The sequence below is a fragment of the Solea solea genome, chromosome 8 (assembly GCF_958295425.1).
Source record: "Solea solea chromosome 8, fSolSol10.1, whole genome shotgun sequence".
Classification (NCBI taxonomy): Eukaryota; Metazoa; Chordata; class Actinopteri; order Pleuronectiformes; family Soleidae; genus Solea; species Solea solea.
In genome coordinates, this window is record NC_081141.1 from 21,056,980 (window position 1) to 21,077,022 (window position 20,043).

General features: G+C 38.9%; 1 protein-coding gene across 2 annotated transcripts; it reads left to right on the forward strand.

The window, feature by feature from the left end:
- The first annotated feature begins 1,619 nt into the window (after positions 1-1,619).
- On the forward strand, positions 1,620-19,693 carry si:ch211-225b11.1 (uncharacterized protein LOC561694 homolog). 2 transcript variants are annotated; one of them, XM_058635885.1, is made up of 14 exons: positions 1,979-2,107; positions 2,965-3,099; positions 6,472-6,586; positions 9,698-9,908; positions 10,044-10,176; positions 10,781-10,915; positions 11,329-11,432; positions 11,522-11,646; positions 12,996-13,108; positions 14,258-14,398; positions 14,533-14,632; positions 14,786-14,886; positions 15,373-15,540; positions 15,911-19,693. In XM_058635885.1, exons 2-14 carry the CDS (start codon positions 3,067-3,069, stop codon positions 16,022-16,024), a joined length of 1,593 nt encoding a protein of 530 aa, XP_058491868.1. In that variant the 5' UTR covers positions 1,979-2,107; positions 2,965-3,066; the 3' UTR covers positions 16,025-19,693. The 2 variants fall into 2 exon arrangements, with proteins under 2 accessions (XP_058491867.1, XP_058491868.1); XM_058635884.1 differs by lacking the exon at positions 6,472-6,586 and having other exon boundaries at positions 1,620-2,107.
- The last annotated feature ends 350 nt before the right edge of the window (positions 19,694-20,043 follow it).

Consider the following 20,043-nt stretch of genomic DNA (forward strand, 5'->3'; position numbering starts at 1 on the left):
AGCCAAAATGTCCGCACTTTCCCAAAATAGCCTCACTCCCTTTGGACCTCACAAAGCTAAACATACAAGGAACACACATAAACTTGTTTTTATAATGACATACTGCATTCCCTAACCTCTTATCTTAAGCTTAACCGTCACAACTAAGTGCCTAACCCTAACCTATCCTTAATTCTAACCCTGACCCTAAAACCAGTCTTAACCCTAAAAAAAGTGGTGGGGCTGACAAAAGATATACATACAAGTACATACAAGTACATACAAGTCTGTACATACAAGTACAGACGTAAGACTTTTATACTTTATCACGTATCATGTATATCACGTAAGACTTATAACAGATGACGTTTACACTTTTTAATTCGCTATGATGAAAGTGGCGGCTCCAGCGGTACATAACGGTTGTAGGTTACACAAGGTACCGTCATTTGTGATTCTATGTAAAGTTACTGTGAACCACCCAGTTTCAGTTTCTTCAAAATAAAAGCACCATATTTCATGTATCATAGTGTTCGTGCTTTTCTTTTGTACATACACAGAAAATGCAGTGTTTTATGATGTCTATACACATTATGTATAGTTTGATTTTAATATGTTGCACTTTCTGATTCACAAAGTGTGTTGATACTGGACTTGAATCTTGAATTTAAAAATAACAAAGTACAACAGCAGAAACTGGAACAGGAGTGCAAATTTGCACCTAATGTGCAGTCATTAACTACAAAATAAAACAAAATACAAAAGTATGTCCTATATCTAAACAGATCCATATTTCATTAATATGATCAAATGTTTTTTGCCCCACACACTATTGGGGCCTGGTGATTTTCTTTCTTGAGGCAACAGTGCAAGTCACTTTCTCCCATCATATATATATATATACATTATGTATATATATGTATATATAACATATGGAGGTTTCCTTAGTCACAAGTAAGTATCAAAAGTATTGTTATAAATATTAAATATATATATATACACACACATGTCTGTGTATATATATGTACATATACGTATAATAATAATACATTTTATTTATAAGCACCTTTCCAACACTCAAGGACAATACAAAAACAACCAACAATTAAAAAAACAGGCAACAGGATGACACAGTAAACAGATAATGGTATGAAATTACAGAGTAGGTTATTTTGAACAGGTGGGTTTTGAGTCTGGATTTGAAGAGAGTCAGAGTTGTATAGTGAGAGTGAATTCCAGAGATGGTGCTGAGGCGAGCGGAGGGCACAGTGAGATGGATGGAGGAGGAGGAGGATCTGAGAGAGCGGGAGAAGGTGGCCATGTGGAGGAGGTTGGAGAGATGTGGAGGGCTGAGGTTATGGAAGGCCTTGAAGGCATGCAGGAGGAGTTTGAATTGAATTCTGAAATTGACCAGGAGTTATAGGATGGGGGTTACAGTATATACAGTGTGCACACACACGTATACATATATATAAAACATTTAACATAATATTCAATACATCTGATTCTTACTTGTGACTGCATGACAAAAAGCAAGAAAATAAAAACAATAAAGCTGTTCTGTCCCTTGAAATCCGACTCTTATTTTGGTAAATGAGCGTCTTTACACAGCTGCTAGCTTAACCACTGGAGAGGACGGAGACTGACATCCGCTGTTATGAGACACTTAAAGGAAGGCATTGGTGGGCTTTGTACTGTACACGCGTGTCGACGCAGACCCTCCACTGATTCACCCGTGCGTGAGATGAACTTTTCCTGCAGACTGTCATCAGTAAAGACATAAAGGAAGACACAGCAGGACTCTCTCTCACACACACACACACACACACACAGTGTGTATCTGTAATGTCAGTGAGTGTGTCAGTGTCGCGCAGCAACGCCGCTATAAAGGCTCCTCTTCTTTAATCATCCTCGGGTGCAGTTATGGATGTCGATCATTCAAAGGCACCAGCTGACCGGAGAGACTGTTCTCTGAAGCCGCTGGACCTCAAGGCGATCCCCGAGAAGATTGTGGATGGGAGACCGACGTGGAGTGGACGCCTGGAGTTCATCCTGGCGTCGGTGGGCTACGCGGTGGGATTGGGCAACGTGTGGAGGTTTCCTTACCTGTGCTACAGTAGTGGTGGAGGTGAGACACACATGGGGACTGACAGTGTGCTTTTTTTAATGTCATTGCTGTTAAAAAAGGAGGGAAAGTGCTTATAACCAAGTTCAAAAATGTTGTAATAATGTCCTGGTTGGTTTTCATGTCCTCACACAGCCTTTACAGCATTAGTTTTACATACTGTAACTACCTTTTTTTTTTTTTTTTTAATCTTTTTGTTCTTCATAAGCATCTGTTTGCCAACCCACGCCCTCATATGTAACATAATTGAATGTTATTTGTGTGGTTGTAGTTTGGCTTTATTCAAGCCTCAATTGAATAGAAAGTTGTCTGAATCTGAATTTGAAAAATTAACTTGGACAAAAATCCTGTTCTTCATTATGTGTTAAATTAAAGGAAGAAATGAGAACCATTAAATGCCATACGCACTTTCACTCTGGCAGTTTGACAAGCACAGTCTCTGGAGCCTGATTTTACTGTGTAAGAATGACTCAGCATCATTTTCATAAAGAACCTGACATGTTATTACATGTGTGCACCATCAAACCTGCGGTTATATCAGATAAGAACATTTCTTATAGCATCACATATATCATCATTTCCAGGTTTGGTAAACGCCGATCAACATTTTTCAACATTTTATGGACCAAACAAGTACTCTTGACAAGTGTCTGTCCTGACTTTTGTCAACTTGCTTTGCTTGATAGTCACTGAGTGAGCCCCCATCTGTATAATTCCTGTATTACAATTTCTAAAACTGTTTTACAGGAACGTGGCTTTGTCTAGTCACAGCAGCTGCAACATGATCTTCATCATGTCAGGCTTCACCTTGACATTGATCTTTATTTTGTTGTATTGTTAATTATTGTATTTTATTACAGGTGCCTTCATGATCCCATATCTTACCATGGTGCTCCTGTGTGGCATTCCTCTGCTCTTCATGGAGTTTGCAATCGGACAGTACACTCGTTTAGGGCCAGTGCATGCTCTCGCCAAAATCTGCCCTTTATTCAAAGGTGAGTGACTCTCGAGCCAAACAGTCCCATGTGAGACAGTGTTTTTATTTATTGTTCTGACAGTCATGATTAGTGCTGCACAGATAAATCGATTATTATTCAGTTACTAAATGAATTGGACACATTGTTTTCTTATACTTTTTTTGCTCCATATTTCCAACACTTAATGGAACAAATTATTAACTGATTAATTGATAAAATAATCTGCAGATTAAGCCATTATGGAAAATAATCGTTATTTGCAGCCCTCGTCACGATTGCTTGATTATATTAAAAAAAATAATATTGTAATAGTTAGCGCTAGTTATTGTTTGGTGAAACAAAACCCATGTGTCCCGTGTGACGGTGTATCCCGTATATTCATTTTTTGAAATTCTGCCTCTTTGACAATTCATCAAGCAAACACAAAGGGAAAAAAGTCAGTTGTCAGGCAGCTGTCTGAGTTTGCAGATGACGTTTACACTTGAGTCCACAGTGTGCTTTGTGTCTCAAAATATTAACTTTAGTGACCTGTGAAGCCAGCTAAACTATGCAATGATCGCCAGACGTGTCTAACAGAGACAGTTTTTATGGGCAGAATTCATGGGAAGGGTGTGCTAGGTGTTTCTACCTGAAAACGAGTCCTGCACTATATATCCACCGATATATCCTGTGAGTTCATGAGCCCTTGCATCATTATCAGGAAGTGGGGTTGTAAAGAGGTTCTCTAGTGTTTTTTTTTGGCCTGGGTGAATGTTTTTGGTGTTGTGGTTTGGCAAGTGTCCATGTTGAGTAAAGCCCTATTCTGTTAGTTTTATATTGAGAGGTGGGGTAAAGTTATTATTACCAGAGCTTCTCAATGATTTTAGTCCCGTGTCAGTAATCATTACCGGACAATGTCAGTAAGGATTATGGCGACTTTTTTTACCAACACTAAATATGTGCCGTCATTATATATTCCGTCACATCCTGTTTAAAAGTGGATTTCCGCTGATTTTCAAGCATGGAGGCCCCTGAAGAAGCATTCAGTTTCACACAAGGTGGTCGGGCAGGTCTGTGGCAAACCTTGGGGGTTTTCGGTATTTGACGAACACCATTCCGTTCATTCTGGACATTTGATAAATCTCTTCCCAAGTGATGTGGTTGTGCACCATGGCCTTGAACTGCCTCTGAAACCCACGTTAAAGCATTTCCTCCCTGTTCCGGGTTTGCATTTTTAGGCGTTTTAGCTTTAGTTGGTCTGTGCTTGTGATATCAGGAAACAGCGTAGTGCGCAGCTGGAAGCAAGATCATACGCACATGACATGAGTTTGTTCATATTTGTCGGTCACGTTTTCTCCGTTCTCATTTCTTGACACAGGAAACAGAAATTCTTCCACATCAGATTTAAAAGCCATTGAAGCGTCCACACATTGAAGTTCTTTGTTTCCTACATCCATGCTTTGTTCTCTTGAAAGGATGATAGGCATGCATGGTATGATGGTTCCGGTGGTTCTCAGCTGTGTTTGCCCTGCTCCACTGCAGCTTAAACAAAAAATGTCCTGGTTTTTGCCTGGAAGACCCGTCAGTTGATACCATCACAGGCCCGTGATGGTTCTGAGACAAACTTTCCTTGTTGCATCGTAAAACTTAAATCTCTTAATGGCCGCTATTGCCCTTCTTTCTCCAGTGCGTCGTAAACTCAAGCATGAACTGCTCGAGTGCCTTTGAGGTCAGCACAGTCTTTGCAATGTCTTTGTGGAATCTGATTTGCCTTCTCTGGTTCAGCCTCATCTCCTGTTTTAAGAAGGACTACTTAGGCTGTTGGATGGGATTTCATATGATCTCTTGATCTCATAAATGTGATTCGAAGCCCTGGTAGCCTAAGATGCTTAATTTGGTCAGTGGTGCAGCAGATAAACTCAGCTATTACCTTCAGCATTTGATCATGCATGGTGCCAGCAAATAGGAAAAACTCTGTCCAGGGAGATTTATTAAAAAGAATAAAACAAATAAAAAATGTTCCTGCCTTATCTATTCTATCTTCAATAGAGAGCTGTAGGTAACTGGACTGGCTTGAGTTAGGAGACCTCTCATCAAGAGGCACTAAAGGAGAAATGAAGAAGCCTCCTGGATGCGAGGTCAAACATCAACAGATCCAGTTGCCTACAGCATGCATGTGTAAAACTGTGGTTTAAAGTTCTCCAACTGTAAACCACCAAAGAAGGCCCTCTCTGTTTACTCTGATGTTGTAACATATTCTCACGGCAGCAGACGTGACCAAGTGCAAAGCTGAAGTAACCAGTTGTTGCCCAGTTATGAGATCTGGAGAGGAACCAGGCTGTTGAGTTTGAGGCAAAGGTTACTTATACTTTTACTTTTTTTAAAACTTTTTTTTTAAATGAATTAAAGACTTGACTTATGACTAATGCCTTTTTTTCGAGCCATATGTTTTGTCATTAAAGTTTTCTTGAAAGTCGTGTTAAAATCTCATCACATTTCATCACATAGCTTGTGTTTAGCAGAGCTGAACATTTTGTCACACCCATAATAGCGTCCCTGATAAAGGTTTGATGGGCTGGGCACAACGTTATACACACAGAACAGATTAAGAACTTGTTGCTTAGTGTTTCAGCCTTCCACACCTGAGACCATTAGATCTTGTGATCTATTGCTGCTTCCACATGGCGCCTGATCCCTCTGGACCAAGTCCCATCTCTCGTTGCCACTGGTTTTGTTGTGGGTAGATGTTGAACTGTTGTTTAAACATCTGTGCGCATCTGCCGCCAATTATGTAATTTTCTGCCTAATCCCACCCCCAGCCAAGTCAGAAGGCGATAGGTTTTCTCAGGAGTCCTTTGAAAGATTATCGTCGTACTGTGATGTAGGGCATTTCTTTTATACTTGCGTGCATCTATTTCCTTAGGATCGAATGCTTTAATCAAATGAAAACTGTCTGTATTATTCAACGGTCCTGTCATTATGTGTTTGATGTCTTAGATTCATGTAAATGTCTGAAGGGTTAAATACACGTGTGTGTTCTGGATGCTTCTTAGTCCGTAATACAATTGACTTCTTTATTTTTAACAAATTGATTGTTTCACATGTTGATGGATGAGAAGTTCTTCAGCAAATTTTACAATCACCCATGATCAGTGTGTCTTTTGACTTCTTTTACTACTTTAAACAGCACATTCTGCTCTTCACACCAAACAAATAATCAAATAATTTGAATAAATGATCAAATTCTGCACAGCTGAATGATCACTGACTTGCAAAAAATGCTAACGGAAATCAAAGTGTGACACATACAATTCTCCAACAAGAGCTCAGCCATCAACAACCAATAAGTGTCTGTAGGTGTGGATTGAAAATGTTGTTTGATTTGTTCTAACTTGAGATTTTTCTCCATAGTTTTCTTATCTCCTTAAAGACAGAGATAATCTACCCGGTCAAAATGGTCCTTCACTTGATTTTTCGCTCATTTCCTCATGGTTAATGCTCTGTGCTAAACAAGGTCCAAAAGCAGGTAGTTTTTTTCTGTCTCTACCTTTATATGACTCAAGTGCAGTTTACTGTGATATACCTGTGATCAGTGATTGAGCTGCACACAAATATCTATTGCAAATCAACAAATATGCACGTGTCATGAATTGCTGCAAATGAATGTTTTAATTCTGACTGGTTTGTTTTTCTCTCATTGTCTAATAATTGACTATTTGTGGGGGTTTGAATTGTCATACAGTGCACTTGCGACTTTAGTGTCACCTACATCTTCTTCCTACCCTCCATTTCCATGTACAACAAAATAAAGGTTTTGTTTTGTTTAGGGCCATATAATCCATTCACTGGTGTCGAAAACGGTCTAATATTATTGGTGCGTTCTAGCTTTTAGTCGGAAGTCGGAGTTCCCGAATTTTTCAGATTTTTCAATTTAAAACCCTTCAGGTCATATTGCTTACTTGAAAAGTCGAAGCAAACCTTTCAAACCGTGACATTGGATTTCAAGCTTCTACTCGCGTCAGTAGGAAAAAGACTCTACTTTTACTTAATAGAGCTCTGGACGTCACATGACTCGGTGCCAATGAACCACGATGTTGACAACCAAAGATGCGGCAATATTGATTATATCTGATACATAGTATCCTGCCAGAGGTCGTGACCTTAGTTGTGTGACGTCAGCTACCGGGGCTCTATTGCACATCGGTCATACGTGTTTCACATTAAGTCATACACATGCGTGTTTTCACGTTAAAACATACACATAGTGTTGTTCAATTCATATTCGGGGACATGTTTTCACGCCGTTTGCAAAATACCGCGTAGCACGTTGCTATCGACTGGTATCGCTAACGGTGGCTAACCTGAGGTACGTTTGCGTACATGCTGTTTCCCTGAATTCTCAACAGGAACGCGGTCATTTCAGAGATGACGTCACCTCCGACTTTCGATGTGAGTGGAACGCACCATGTGTTACTGCTATACTGAGGGACGCTCTTTCAGGACCCTAAGGTTTTTCAACTGGGCCACTTTATGGATTGAATGACCAAAGACACTTTTCATACACAAAGGCTTTAAAAAACAACTCAGAGTGAAACTGAAAGTTAATAACAGGATGTTAAGATAAGTGTAAGTGTGAGACAAATTTGAAAAAACAACAAAGGCTGTAGTTTCAGGAATACACTACCAGGACATAAGATTTAATGGTTTATTCCACTCAAATCGTCTACGTACTGATCGGTTTATTTCACCCAAATATACTGTCGCTTTGTCTCAGTAATAATAGTTTTAAAGGGATATGCCATTCATACACTGCTTTGACTAAGGTTTTAAAACCATTGTTCCATCCAGATATTTGTCAAACAAAATTATTTGTAAGTAAAATAAAGGTACATTTACAGGGACTGTAAAACATGAGAAGATATTAATCAAAAGTTCCTGTTCCTGACAGAGTGAGGGAAGTGCATGCGGAACTTTCTCACTGAATAACAACACCACTGTTTGCTCTGCCTTGTTTTGGAGACCAGCAGAAAATACCTATCACTACACCACTTGAAGTGGGTTTGGTGCAATGAAGGTGCAGTCGACCATGAGGCCTAGATATAAAGAGGGAATTAGTCAAACAGCCAATGCAAAGGAAGTAGTGCTCAAAATTCACCGTGCTCAGTGGTTTTAGCTGATCCTGCAGCTTAGGGGTTCTTCAGTTGTCTCTGACATGATGTTGACACTGACCTGTTTTTCAATGACCACTCTGTGCATTCCATTTAACCATAGTCAGGAAATCCCCCGCGTGTTATTTATGAAACTGATATAAATTTTCAGTGCAGTTTTGAAAAAAAAAAAAGTGAAAACATCAGGAAACAGTTATTGTGGGGCTTATTATTTCTTTGCCAGTGAAGGTTGCCAGGCAACCAATGAAGACCCCAGGAAAGTAACTAACCCTTGCCAAGAAATAGTCCAGTCCACAATCCCCGTACAATGGCGAGTTGTTTTCTTTTCAGTTTTTATTGCAAATCTCTCTGTGCCAGCCGATGACACTAAAAGATATGTATAGAAGTTGGCAAAATGGACATTAAGACAAACATATATACACAATCTACTGTGCTATTAAAATGTGTTTCTGCTTTTAATAAAACTGTGAAATCATAGGCAAGTTGGCTATTACAGAGAATGTATTTTTTAACACAAAATGGTTTGCGGTGTCCATTTGCAAAATAATCAAATCAACCTATCCAGAAGAATGGGTTGGGCTGTCTGTTTGCTTCTATAACCATTAAACTGTTCAAGACCTAGCTTTTACACAGTTTAAGCGAACAAACAAAAAAAAAACACCAAATGTTAATTAGTGAGTTATAAAGGTACTAGTATGAGATTAAAGTTACCCTTGGACAAAGGCATACAAGCTTTTTTTTTCGTTCTTTAGCTAAGACAACCAGCCGCAATGTTCCACTAATGGTTCACAAAAAGAAAGTGAATCAGTGTATTTTCCTAAAATGAAATCATAATTCTTTAAACCAATTATGTCAGAATATTAAAAAAGTGCAGTTCATTTGTCGTGGGAGCACAAAGGAGTCACAGTGTGCTACAAAAATATTACAAGGTAGAGCAGAAAGAGCAAATAACACTGAGAAAGAAATCTAATGCACATTAAGCCGTTCACTTTTCTGCTGAGTCATTGCTCCGACTTCACTGAGGAGGATGAGTCACTGCCTATAGTGAAGGCACATATGGTGGCCACGCACAGACAGACAAACCCCTCCCTGAAACCCGACACAGACATAAAAAAAACAGGTGCTAAAAGACTGAATAATTGAATATGTTGGAGGGCTTTCATCTTATCTTTACATGCTCTGGACAAGAGCCTTGTTTTTATTCACCAGCCAAATGACACAGTGGAATTTATAATCCATGGCTCCAGGAATTCCTTTAATCCATGGCTGAGTTTGCATGACTTTATTCTGGCCACCACTGCACAGAGAGTCCTCATGATACTTCACTGTCTCCTACTGTGTAACCATCATTTCAGTTCCTAAGTAATTGACCACTTTTTAGAAAAGTTGTAAGAGATAAAGTGTTCAATTTCTTCACAACATGACTCTCACTGTGTGTCTATGTTTCCCTGCTACTTGTCACTCCTCAGGTGTTGGTCTGGCCACAGTTGTTATCTCCTTTGTGTTCACCACGTACTACAATGTGCTCATGAGCTGGTCACTTTACTATTTCTTCAACTCATTTGAGGCGACACTTCCTTGGAAATCCTGTAACAACACTTGGAACGTGGTCGAAAACTGTTCCCGTGGCTTCGTCGACAGTGACGCATACCTGCAGTCTGCCAGCCAGCAGTTCTTTGAGTGAGTTTCATTTGTTTGTTGACGTGGGTGCAGATATACTTTGGGTTGAATCACTTTTTATTCTTGTTATTTCGTTATATGGCCACATATGATGATAATGAAGTGTTTTCATGTGTCTTTTTTCCATTTTTTCAGTCACAGGCTTCTGGAGAAAACTGCCGGCATTGAAGAAAGTGGTGGCATTCGCTGGGAACTCTTTGGCTATCTCATTTTTGCCTGGGTCATCGTGTATCTATGCATATTTAAAGGAGTCAAATCCACTGGCAAGGTCAGGACACTTCTACTTTTCTGGGCAAATATTTATAAACTGTGGCCATGACAATGATAGTTTTGTTCCTGTGCTGGTCACATGTCTTCATTTCACTGCTGGAAAACTTGTCGTTGATATTTTGTCACAGTTTGTCCCAGAAATAAAGACAAGGACGTCACACTGTGTAATCTACAGTGTAGTCTGCACAGAAACTTAAGAAAAACAAACATTTTTGTTTTAAGTGTATCGACATGCACGGGTCTCATGGGCTATACTATAAATGTTAACATTTAATATATTTACATGGAGACTCATAATCTGACCGTTTACATAATTTGAAAGAAGTCATGTTCGTTAATTCTGGATATGAACTTATTCAGGTTCAGGTCCTTAGACAATGCATGGCAGCCTAAATTGGGTCACTTCCATCATGTTGTCCTCCATGTTGATGTAGTTATTTATTGGGCCATGCGTAGAATATTCAACTAAATCACAAATCATCTACATTTCTCTCACTGAAACCAGGCTCGTTGCTGTTGCAACCGACGCAGCCAGTTGTCGCAGACACAGTAAACCTCCCAGACATTAATCTCTATCTTCTCTACGGCTTTTTGTCACACAGGTTGTGTATTTCACCGCCATATTTCCGTACTTTGTCCTGTTCGCCCTGCTCATCAATAACTTGCAGCTTCCCGGAGCCAAAAAAGGGATCCTCTACTTTGTGACACCAGTCTGGAGCAAGCTGTTCACAGTGAAGGTGAGACTCTTGTCACTTGTCAGTTAATGGATCACACAGTTGAACTGAGCCCTAACATTGATTACACATTAGCCGTGAACGTGTTATGTCAGATGACAAATACTGTATGTTTCAACCGCAGAATGTGCTTCATTACTATACGTCAGAGATTGATCGTAAAAGAGTTTCTGTAATCTGAAAAGAACAGTTGTTTTAAGAATCCTGCATTTTCAGTCTGGAGGTAAACAGAATGATTTGTGCAGATGAATTAAGAATGTGCTAAAGCATTTGTAATTTTCTCCAAAAAACAAACTAAAATGTAGTCATCTGAATGAATGAAAACTCCATTATCCAGGGCATTTAAAAACCACATTAAATGAAATTATCTTTAATTAAATATCAATGTTCTTTTTTTTTTTTTATCCCAATCATAGGTTTGGGTTAACGCGGCTGCCCAGGTGTTTAACTCCATTGGAATAGCGTTTGGTTCCCAGATTTCGTTGGCTAGTTACAACAAGTTCAACAACAACATTCTCAGGTAAAGATTGACCTGAGCTTTCTGACAGATCAGTCATGATTATCCGAGGAGCTCGATTAAAACCATTTACCTTTTTCCTTCTGTCCTAGGGATACTTTGATTGTGTCATTAACCAATTCATTCACTAGTATCCTGGCTGGCTTTGTGATTTTCTCAGCCGTTGGGTACATGGCTCATATATATAACCTCCCAGTGGACAACATTGCTACAGATGGTAAGCATTAAACTTGGCACGGTCGTTGCACCACACAGAACGGCTTTGTCGGATTCTTGGTATTGGAACAAGAAGACAAAAACAGGGGCTTGTGTTGTGTAGTATACTCTAAATGCCAAGATGTTACAGGAACAGAGAGGTCACTGTTTTTATCCTCAAGACTTTTTTTCTGTCTGTCATGGTAAGACAAAACACAGACGTCAAGATGTGCAATGCAACAGTTTGAAGACAAAATTCTATATACAAATGGAATCCATACATTGTCCTTAATGGGGGCATCTCATACATAAGTAGTGCAGCGTTATTGTGGAACAGCTTCAACGTGACCTAAACTCTGTGTTTACTTACTGTAATGTTGTATAAATCACATAATTGGAGCTGGAGCTCATGTCTGAGTCAACAGTGAGGACTAAATAACAGACATCATGTGGTTGGCCTGTGGGTTATTTAAGAATCCCATGACATGATGAAGACATTGCCTTTCACTTATCATCTCAGTGTTAAGTGAATAATAATAATAATAATATGTGCATATACACTGCATAGAGTTTTCGGGCTGTTCATAGTTTCAACGTAATGGCTGCTCATCTCTCGCTATATAGACAAAAGTATTGGGACGCAGGACCATAACACCAACAGAGACTGTAATGACATATTCAAATACATATACAATACTTTAATATGATGTTGGTTCCCCCTTTTCAGCTATAACAGCTTCCACGCTTGTTGGAAGACTTTCCTCAACATTCAAACCATGTCTTTATAGTCCTTGCTTTGTGCACTGGGACACAGTCATCACAGTTAGAATAGAAAAGGGCTTTCCTCAAGCTGTTGAATTGAATTAATACTTAGGTGTGGCCAAATACGTTTATCTGTAAAGTGTATCAGTTGATTAGTGGGCTCATTAATGATTAATCAAACCTTTGTGTTTAAGTCTATTCAAAGTTAATACAAGAAAGTTGTTTTGATCCCTGAAAGCATGAAATTTAAACCTAGTTTGGTTCGGGTTAATGTGTGTGCTCTGCTCTGTGCTAATGTGACATTGTTCCCTTGAAAGAATAGTTCAAATGTTGATATTATCTGGTTATTTGCACCACTTTGTCTTCAGTACACACACACACACACACACACACAGACACACACACACACAAAGAGGGGCACGGCCGGACTGTAAATAACCACATTAAATGAACATTTGAACTATTCTTTGATGGAAACTTTCAAGTGCCCCACATGACTCAGGTATGTTGCGCACCTCAGTTCATGGAATCATACGAGTCTGAATTTGACTACATTTGCATCTGACTCTGAAGACAAAAAAAACAACAATTTGCTTTATCACATTTCAGGTCCTGGATTGGTGTTTGTTGTTTACCCTGAAATCCTGTCCACCATGCCTGTCTCCCAGTTGTGGGCCCCTCTGTTCTTTTTTATGCTTCTTTGTCTGGGGCTTGACAGTCAGGTAGGTAAACATCATTCCCCTCACATAATGAAGCAGGACGACATCTGAGAAGATGAATGTAGGAACTACACCTGTGCCAACAAATCTGCAGTCGGAGAGATTCTGTTGTTTACTGAAAAAAACATCTCCCCCCCATTTCTCTGTTGCATTTACCTGGTGTCCATGTTTAACACAGGTGCACCCATGGTAAATTGCCATGGGAATAATGCACAACTCCTTATATGGACATCCTGGGGGGGTGTGTTTATAGGTCACATATTCAGGCTCTTCTTCTTTGTCTTCTTTTGTGTTGTTGAGTCAAAGTTATGATTTCTATGAGTTCTTTTCTTTTTGTTCATAAAAACGAGACAAGTGAACTTTGAATTGTGACGTAGTTCAAAATTTGTTTTATTATGGAAAACAAATATATTTTTGTTACCATTCGCTGCATTAACTTCATTTTCCCCCATGTCTGAACCTGTGAATTTATATTTTTCCCACACGTTTTTTTTTTCGGGAAACCAACCCGGTGCAGGACTCTGATGTAGACTCTGTATCAAGCTACTTTCCTTAAGGCCAAGAAATGACCATAAAGTTAGATAATGTTTGTTATTTTTATCCAAAAAATTCCCACCCCAATGCTGCAGTTAGAGACATTGCAATTGTATTCAAATGATAACGTTTACTTGTTTTCAGACAATTAAGATAGCAGGGGATATTTTTAAGTAGTATAAAATGTTTTAAGCATTGAGGTTGGTGTGGCTAGAATGGAAATAATCATTTTACTATTTCAGTGTCTGCAGAAGCAGCTCATTAACATCCTTTCATGCTGCAGCCCCAGTTAAAATACACGCGTTGCATGATCTCACCACAAAACAGAAGTGACTTGTGCAGCCACTTGCAAAATCTTTACAAACGTATGTCCACATAACCGTTTATGATATTTTGTGGTATAATATGCAATTTTTACATTCAACTGAACTGAAGAGTTCGTGGGTGACGCAACGCCCTAAAAAAGGTGATGTTAACATGCAGAACTAAACAAAAATATCATTTTAAAACCAGAGGATGATGTTCGGTGTAACTTATATTCAAAACCACACATTTTAACCCGGCTCCTAAAGAGGAATTAGCAAAAATAACACCTGGATACTTTTGTGTGTGCTGCAGTTTGCAACCGTTGAGGTGGCTGTGGCCTTCGTTAAAGACGAGTACGGCCCCAGGATTCTGCGGTATATAAAACGAGAGGAGCTGATCACCCTGGCTGTGTGCCTCCTCTCCTTTCTCTTAGGAATCCCTCACATTACAAAGGTACAGTATGAAACGGCAACGCTCTTACGTGCCACAGAAACATGTCTGTAGATAGTTCCTCAACCACTTATGACAAGCTGCATCACTCCTTGCAGGTGTTTTGTCGTTCAAAATATCTTCTACTCTCTACACAGGGAGGAGTCTACGTGTTTCAGCTGATGGACCACTACACTGCCGTGGTTTCTCTCGTCTTCTTGGCTTTCTTTGAAGTCTTAGCTGTCTGTTGGATCTTTGGTAAAATCCACTTGAATTTGACGACTTCAAACCCAAATTTCCCATTTATGTGTTCAATGTTTTAGTCATTTAAGTCCAAACTTAAAATATAAAGTCAGTATCGAGTTTGTGGTCAACATAGGTGTTAAATCAACTCTTGTCTTTTTCACTCAGGAGTCTCTCGTATCTCGATAATGATCAAAAAGATGCTGGGGAAAGCTCCAAACCTCTACTTTCGCATGTGTTGGATGGTGCTCTGTCCCATATTGATGCTGGTGAGTCATATACATATATATATATATGCATATGTATATGTATATATGTATATACATACATACATGTACATATACATACAGTGCTTTACAAATGTATTAGACCACCACCCAGTGGAAGGTTTATGCCACAGCTGCCCTAAATTAACAGCATTGGAAAATTATCAGAATCATTTTTTATGTTTCTCTAATGGTTAAAGGGCAGTTTCATTTTTGATGCTAAAATATAACTATTATTGTTATCCATGAATTTTCAAATGTGCTGTTTTTCCAAAATAATTATAATGAAAAAAAAATTAAGCACATTATTATTATTATTATTATTATTATTGTTATTTCTTGATTAAGATGTCAAATTAAAGTTATTTACTTGGTGTGAAGACAGTGTCCAACATCATGTAATCAGTCTAATGATTGCCCAGGATCTACCAGTGTAATCTAATGATGATAATAATACTTAATTTTCTTGTTTTTAATCTCACTACAAAGGTGATACTGATCTCCAGCATTGCCCAGTACACTCCCGTTCACTATGGGAAGTACAGTTACCCGGCATGGTCTGAGTGGGTGGGCTGGGCCGTGTCACTTGTCTCCATAGTGTGGATCCCACTCGGTGCTATTCAAGAGATCTGCAAAAACAAAGGCTCCTTCCGTCAGGTGAGTTCAAGGCTTATCATTCTAGAGCTGCAACTAACAATATTCTTTTCCTTTTCATAATCGAGGACTTTTTTTTGTCCTTTAAAGGTCAGAAAATGTTGATCAGTGTTTACTTATGATGATGTTCTTGAATGTCTTGTTTTGTCCACAAGCCAAAACTATTCCGTTTTAATGATTTCTTTCTTATACGGAGCAAAGACACCAGATTAATCGATTATCAAGACATATGGTTATTTTAACCACAAAAGGGTTAAAATAAGGGTTTAATATAAGGGTTAAAGATATTTCTTATGTCTGTATTACAGCTACCGTTGACCGGAGTTGCTTGAAAAGATTTATTTTCTCAAATGATGCCTTCTCTAACCCACAGAGGCTGAAAACGGCCATAACTCCCACAGTAGACCTGGGTGCTGAGTATCCCTCGTCGGAAAAACAGAATCTAGACCTGCAGATGTCTGAAACCTTGTTGAGTTCAGTGGCGTGACGAGACAGGAGCCAAAACCGAAGACACAGTTCCATGTCGAATATTGAACATGTTGAATGTGTTGAACTATATTGGCTGTGGTATACATATATATATATATATAGATATATATATATACATAGTGTTCGGGGATGTAAAAATGTAATGTGATGTAAAATTTCAAATTGATCTTATTTGTTCTACCAAAGGATTAGGTCTTTAGTTTATCCTGAATCCGCTGTAGTGCTTCACTGTATTTATCAAGCTGAATTCAACAGGATGAAAATATCCCCTTACACTTTAAACAAAGTTAACATTGAAAATTTGAGATTTTGTCCATCAGCCAAAGGCTAACTTATTTAATTTGATTTAGACATGAGTGTCCATTTTCACTCTCTAGAGACTATGCACATGTTTGTTCTAACCAAAGTGTCACTGGTGACACACACACGGGGGGGGGAATGACCTTAAATGCACTATTGGGAAACAAATCCAAAATGGGGAAGGCCAGAAGATCAGAGTCCAAAAACAGGAAAAGAACAAGCAGACCAAAACAAAACCTAAGCACAGGAAGACACGGGAGCACTCGACCAAACATAAAACAATGACACATTCAATTTTATATATACTATGTGGAATAATGATAAAATAACAAGACTCAGGTGCTAAAGAAAAAGTGGCGGGAAATCAATCAGAGACAGGAGGTGACTCACAATAGACACACAAGTACAGCTATTTCAAAACAAGGTAGGTTTAACAGAGCTGCAGATTATTATGTAAAGATTAGAAGTTAAATGACTATGTCCTCTCCTTTGGTTTATTAATAGGTGAAACTGTTGGTGCCACATTTTCCTTTAGCAACGTTTGATAAAAGTGCAGTTTTAGTTCAGTTCAGAGTTTTTAAAAGCCTGGACAACAAAAAACAAACGGAAAAACAACCAACAAGAAACCCAAAATATTTGATTTAAAGCACACTGTAAAAAGCAAGTACAATCATTCGGTGACTGGGTGATTCACCCTCAGTTTGTCTCAGAGTTGACTGAACGTTAGTGCACCATTTTAAGTGAAGACGCAAATGTGTGAAACAGTTCTCAGTGTTGTGTTTGACGTCATTATTATTATTTTTAAACTTGAAACATGATGCTGGTGACTCCCAAGAATCTTAAGAGTAATTAGTGGTGCCTTTGAAGATTTACTGCTATAAAGCTGATTTGAGTCATTGAGCCGTGCAACACTTAGTGTATCTGGTATTATGGTCTGTCTCTCCATTTGGTTGCATATTATATTGACCCAAATCTTGACACAGTTTAATGTCACGCTTCATACCGGTGAACGCTAGCCTAGAAATCTAGACGTCCCATCTAGAAAAATCCAAACTCTGGTTTGGCCAATCAAATCGCGTATGGAGTCGGTGGGCGGGCTTAACATAATGACGACAGAGTTGCGACCACTCCGCGTGTAGTCCCCTGCCGGTCTCTGGGTTAGGGTTAGGGTTATGGCAGAACCTTTTCGATGGAGTAAGCTCACGGTCTGGTTTATCCGAATTACCTGTCGTGGTTTCTACTGCGGAGGCATCCTTGTTCTTTTTCATCCTCCACCCCATCTCTACTGCACCGGCGGCAAGTCACGTTCAAGTCTCGATAAAAGGGTGAGACGCCGCCATTTGTGTGAGCCTTGACCAAACATCTTGATGTAGGTCTGCGTTTGCCAGGCTAGGTGAACGCTTAGTTTGGCCCAAATGTCCGACTTAAACTCTAAGAAGTATTCATCTCTTTTGCGACAAACTGTATGGGATCTCAGAAAGTGTAAGTTCTGTCTTTGCACTGGGAGTTAAATGTACTGTAAGTCAGTGTTTAGACTTTACACTCTAAATTCAGCTTTGGTGATGAACTACCTCGGCCGGAAATGACCTGAGAAGATGCAGTCTGTGGAAACGCCAATGACTTCTGTCCTACAGTACACGCTCTTGTTCATGGCCTTAGTCTTACGAGGTAGCTTATTAAATAACACCATGTGCCTTTTTAATCCAAAAATACTCCTTGCATATGCTCATTTTGTACGGTAGATGTTGCACATTATTGTAAAGTGGTGTTTGAAACAACAACAACAACAACCCAGATGGTTACACGTTTTGAAGTTAAACGCGCTGTCGTTGAAATTTCGTGTCTGTATCATATTTTGCACAAGATACTAATCGGATTGGCAGAGTTAATCTGGTAAATCTGGAGATTAAAAAGAGCTTGTATTTAATATTTCACAAAAGGAGGCAGCTGTTTCAAAGAAACTGATGTTACTTCATATGTATGTATATATATATATATATATATATATATATATGTATATGTATAGAGAGAGAGAGAGACAACCGAAATTTATATTTGTTGTGATACTGTATACTGTAATCTGCATTATTTTACTTTATCATTCAGTGACTCGTTGTCAGAGGCCCTTTCTTACAAAATAATAGGTCAATGTTTACACCTTTAACAACTTTGTCAAATTGTAAATTGTAAGTGAACTCAATAACCTTTGTTAAGACATGTACTATCACGCACTGAATATGTAACCACAGTAAAACAGTGGTAAAACTGCTGCTGCTGCTGCTTTGCGGGTTGATTTTAAGAAAGCCAGCATCAGGTTGCCTCATGATTGTAAGCAGAGATTGCTCAAGAAACCATGGTGCAGGAAATAACACTTTTCAACACGCTATACTGCAAAATCTTAAATGTAAACTGAATTATTCAGTGTATGTCGTTGTGACACTGCCGTGCGACCCCAGATTTGTTGCGCATTAGCAACCGTACTTGTGGAAACATTGGTATGATTTTATTTTATAACCTTCACTGTTGTTTTCATGTATTTTTGTCTGGTTTTAAATCTTTTTGTCTTTTTTTTGTACCTTGTGTCTGGCAATAAGCTGACATGTACAGAACTATTTTCTCATGTTTGTCAAACCAAATATCACTTACTTTTACCAATTATTTGTTGAATTATCATGTGATTGAGCAGGTGTTACAACCAGGGGGGTGGGACAGAACAGTCAGGACTAATCAGCTTCAAGGATCCACCTGGACACACACTTGTACAACATTCTTAGTGAGGACACTCAAAGACCTTTAACCCTTAGATACGCCTTCAAAAAAGTTACATTAACACACCTAGAGCACCAAAATGTGTTCATAAAATATACAGCTATAAAAGTTGTATACATTTTTTTATTATTATTTTAAACCAGCATCAGTCCTCATCATACATTAAATTGCCAGGTTTTTGTCATGATGCATCAAAAATGTTAGTTAACGTTGTTTACAATAGACAGGCATGTATTTTTGTAATTTTTTCATGTATTGGCATACATTTTTTAAAGTAAGCATGAAAAAAAATTATAAAATATTCTAGAGATTAAAAGCCAAGTGTGTCTAGGTGTGTAAGGGTTAAACTCAGAATGTGACTTCCTGTGGTTTTTTAAGTGTTTTGGTCCTCACAAAGACATACCTACAAGTACAGAGACACACACACACACACATGCTGAAAGAGAGGTACAGAAACAAGGGAGGAGAGAGAGAGGGCCACGCTGGCTTTGTAACACCATGTGTTTGTTTATCCTTTCTTTATTTCTCATCCTATTTTGTATATTGCCTTGTGATGTGGGAGAAATGTCAAAAAATAAAATGCCTTCATTTCTCTGTGCTCATGGCGGTCCTCTGTCTGTGGGTTTACATCCGTGGAGAGTCACTGGGTGGCAGCAGAGGAGCAGGGAATAAAAGGATGGTGCTGTGAAATCTCAATCTCATTACTGAACCGCATATGATTTTTGATTTTTTTTTTTTACCCCTCTCGTCACATCCAAACCGGCGTGTCTTGTTAGTACCACACACTGTACATCTGCATATCTTTTTCGCTGACACTCAACATCACAACCTTGCAACACACACTGCAGAAGCTGCACCACCAGTATCATCTGCTGCTGTGCAATTAATCACTGGAAGACACTATTTCATGGAAACTGCCCGCCAGCTCCATCGCTGCATATATATATT

Bases quoted from the DNA above. Each gene is read 5' to 3' on its own strand.
- si:ch211-225b11.1 (XM_058635884.1), top strand. From the start codon at position 1,903: ATGGATGTCGATCATTCAAAGGCACCAGCTGACCGGAGAGACTGTTCT. The intron at 2,108-2,964 runs GTGAGACACACA...ATTTTATTACAG, and splicing joins GTGCTACAGTAGTGGTGGAG to GTGCCTTCATGATCCCATAT. The intron at 11,433-11,521 runs GTAAAGATTGAC...CTTCTGTCCTAG, and splicing joins TTCAACAACAACATTCTCAG to GGATACTTTGATTGTGTCAT.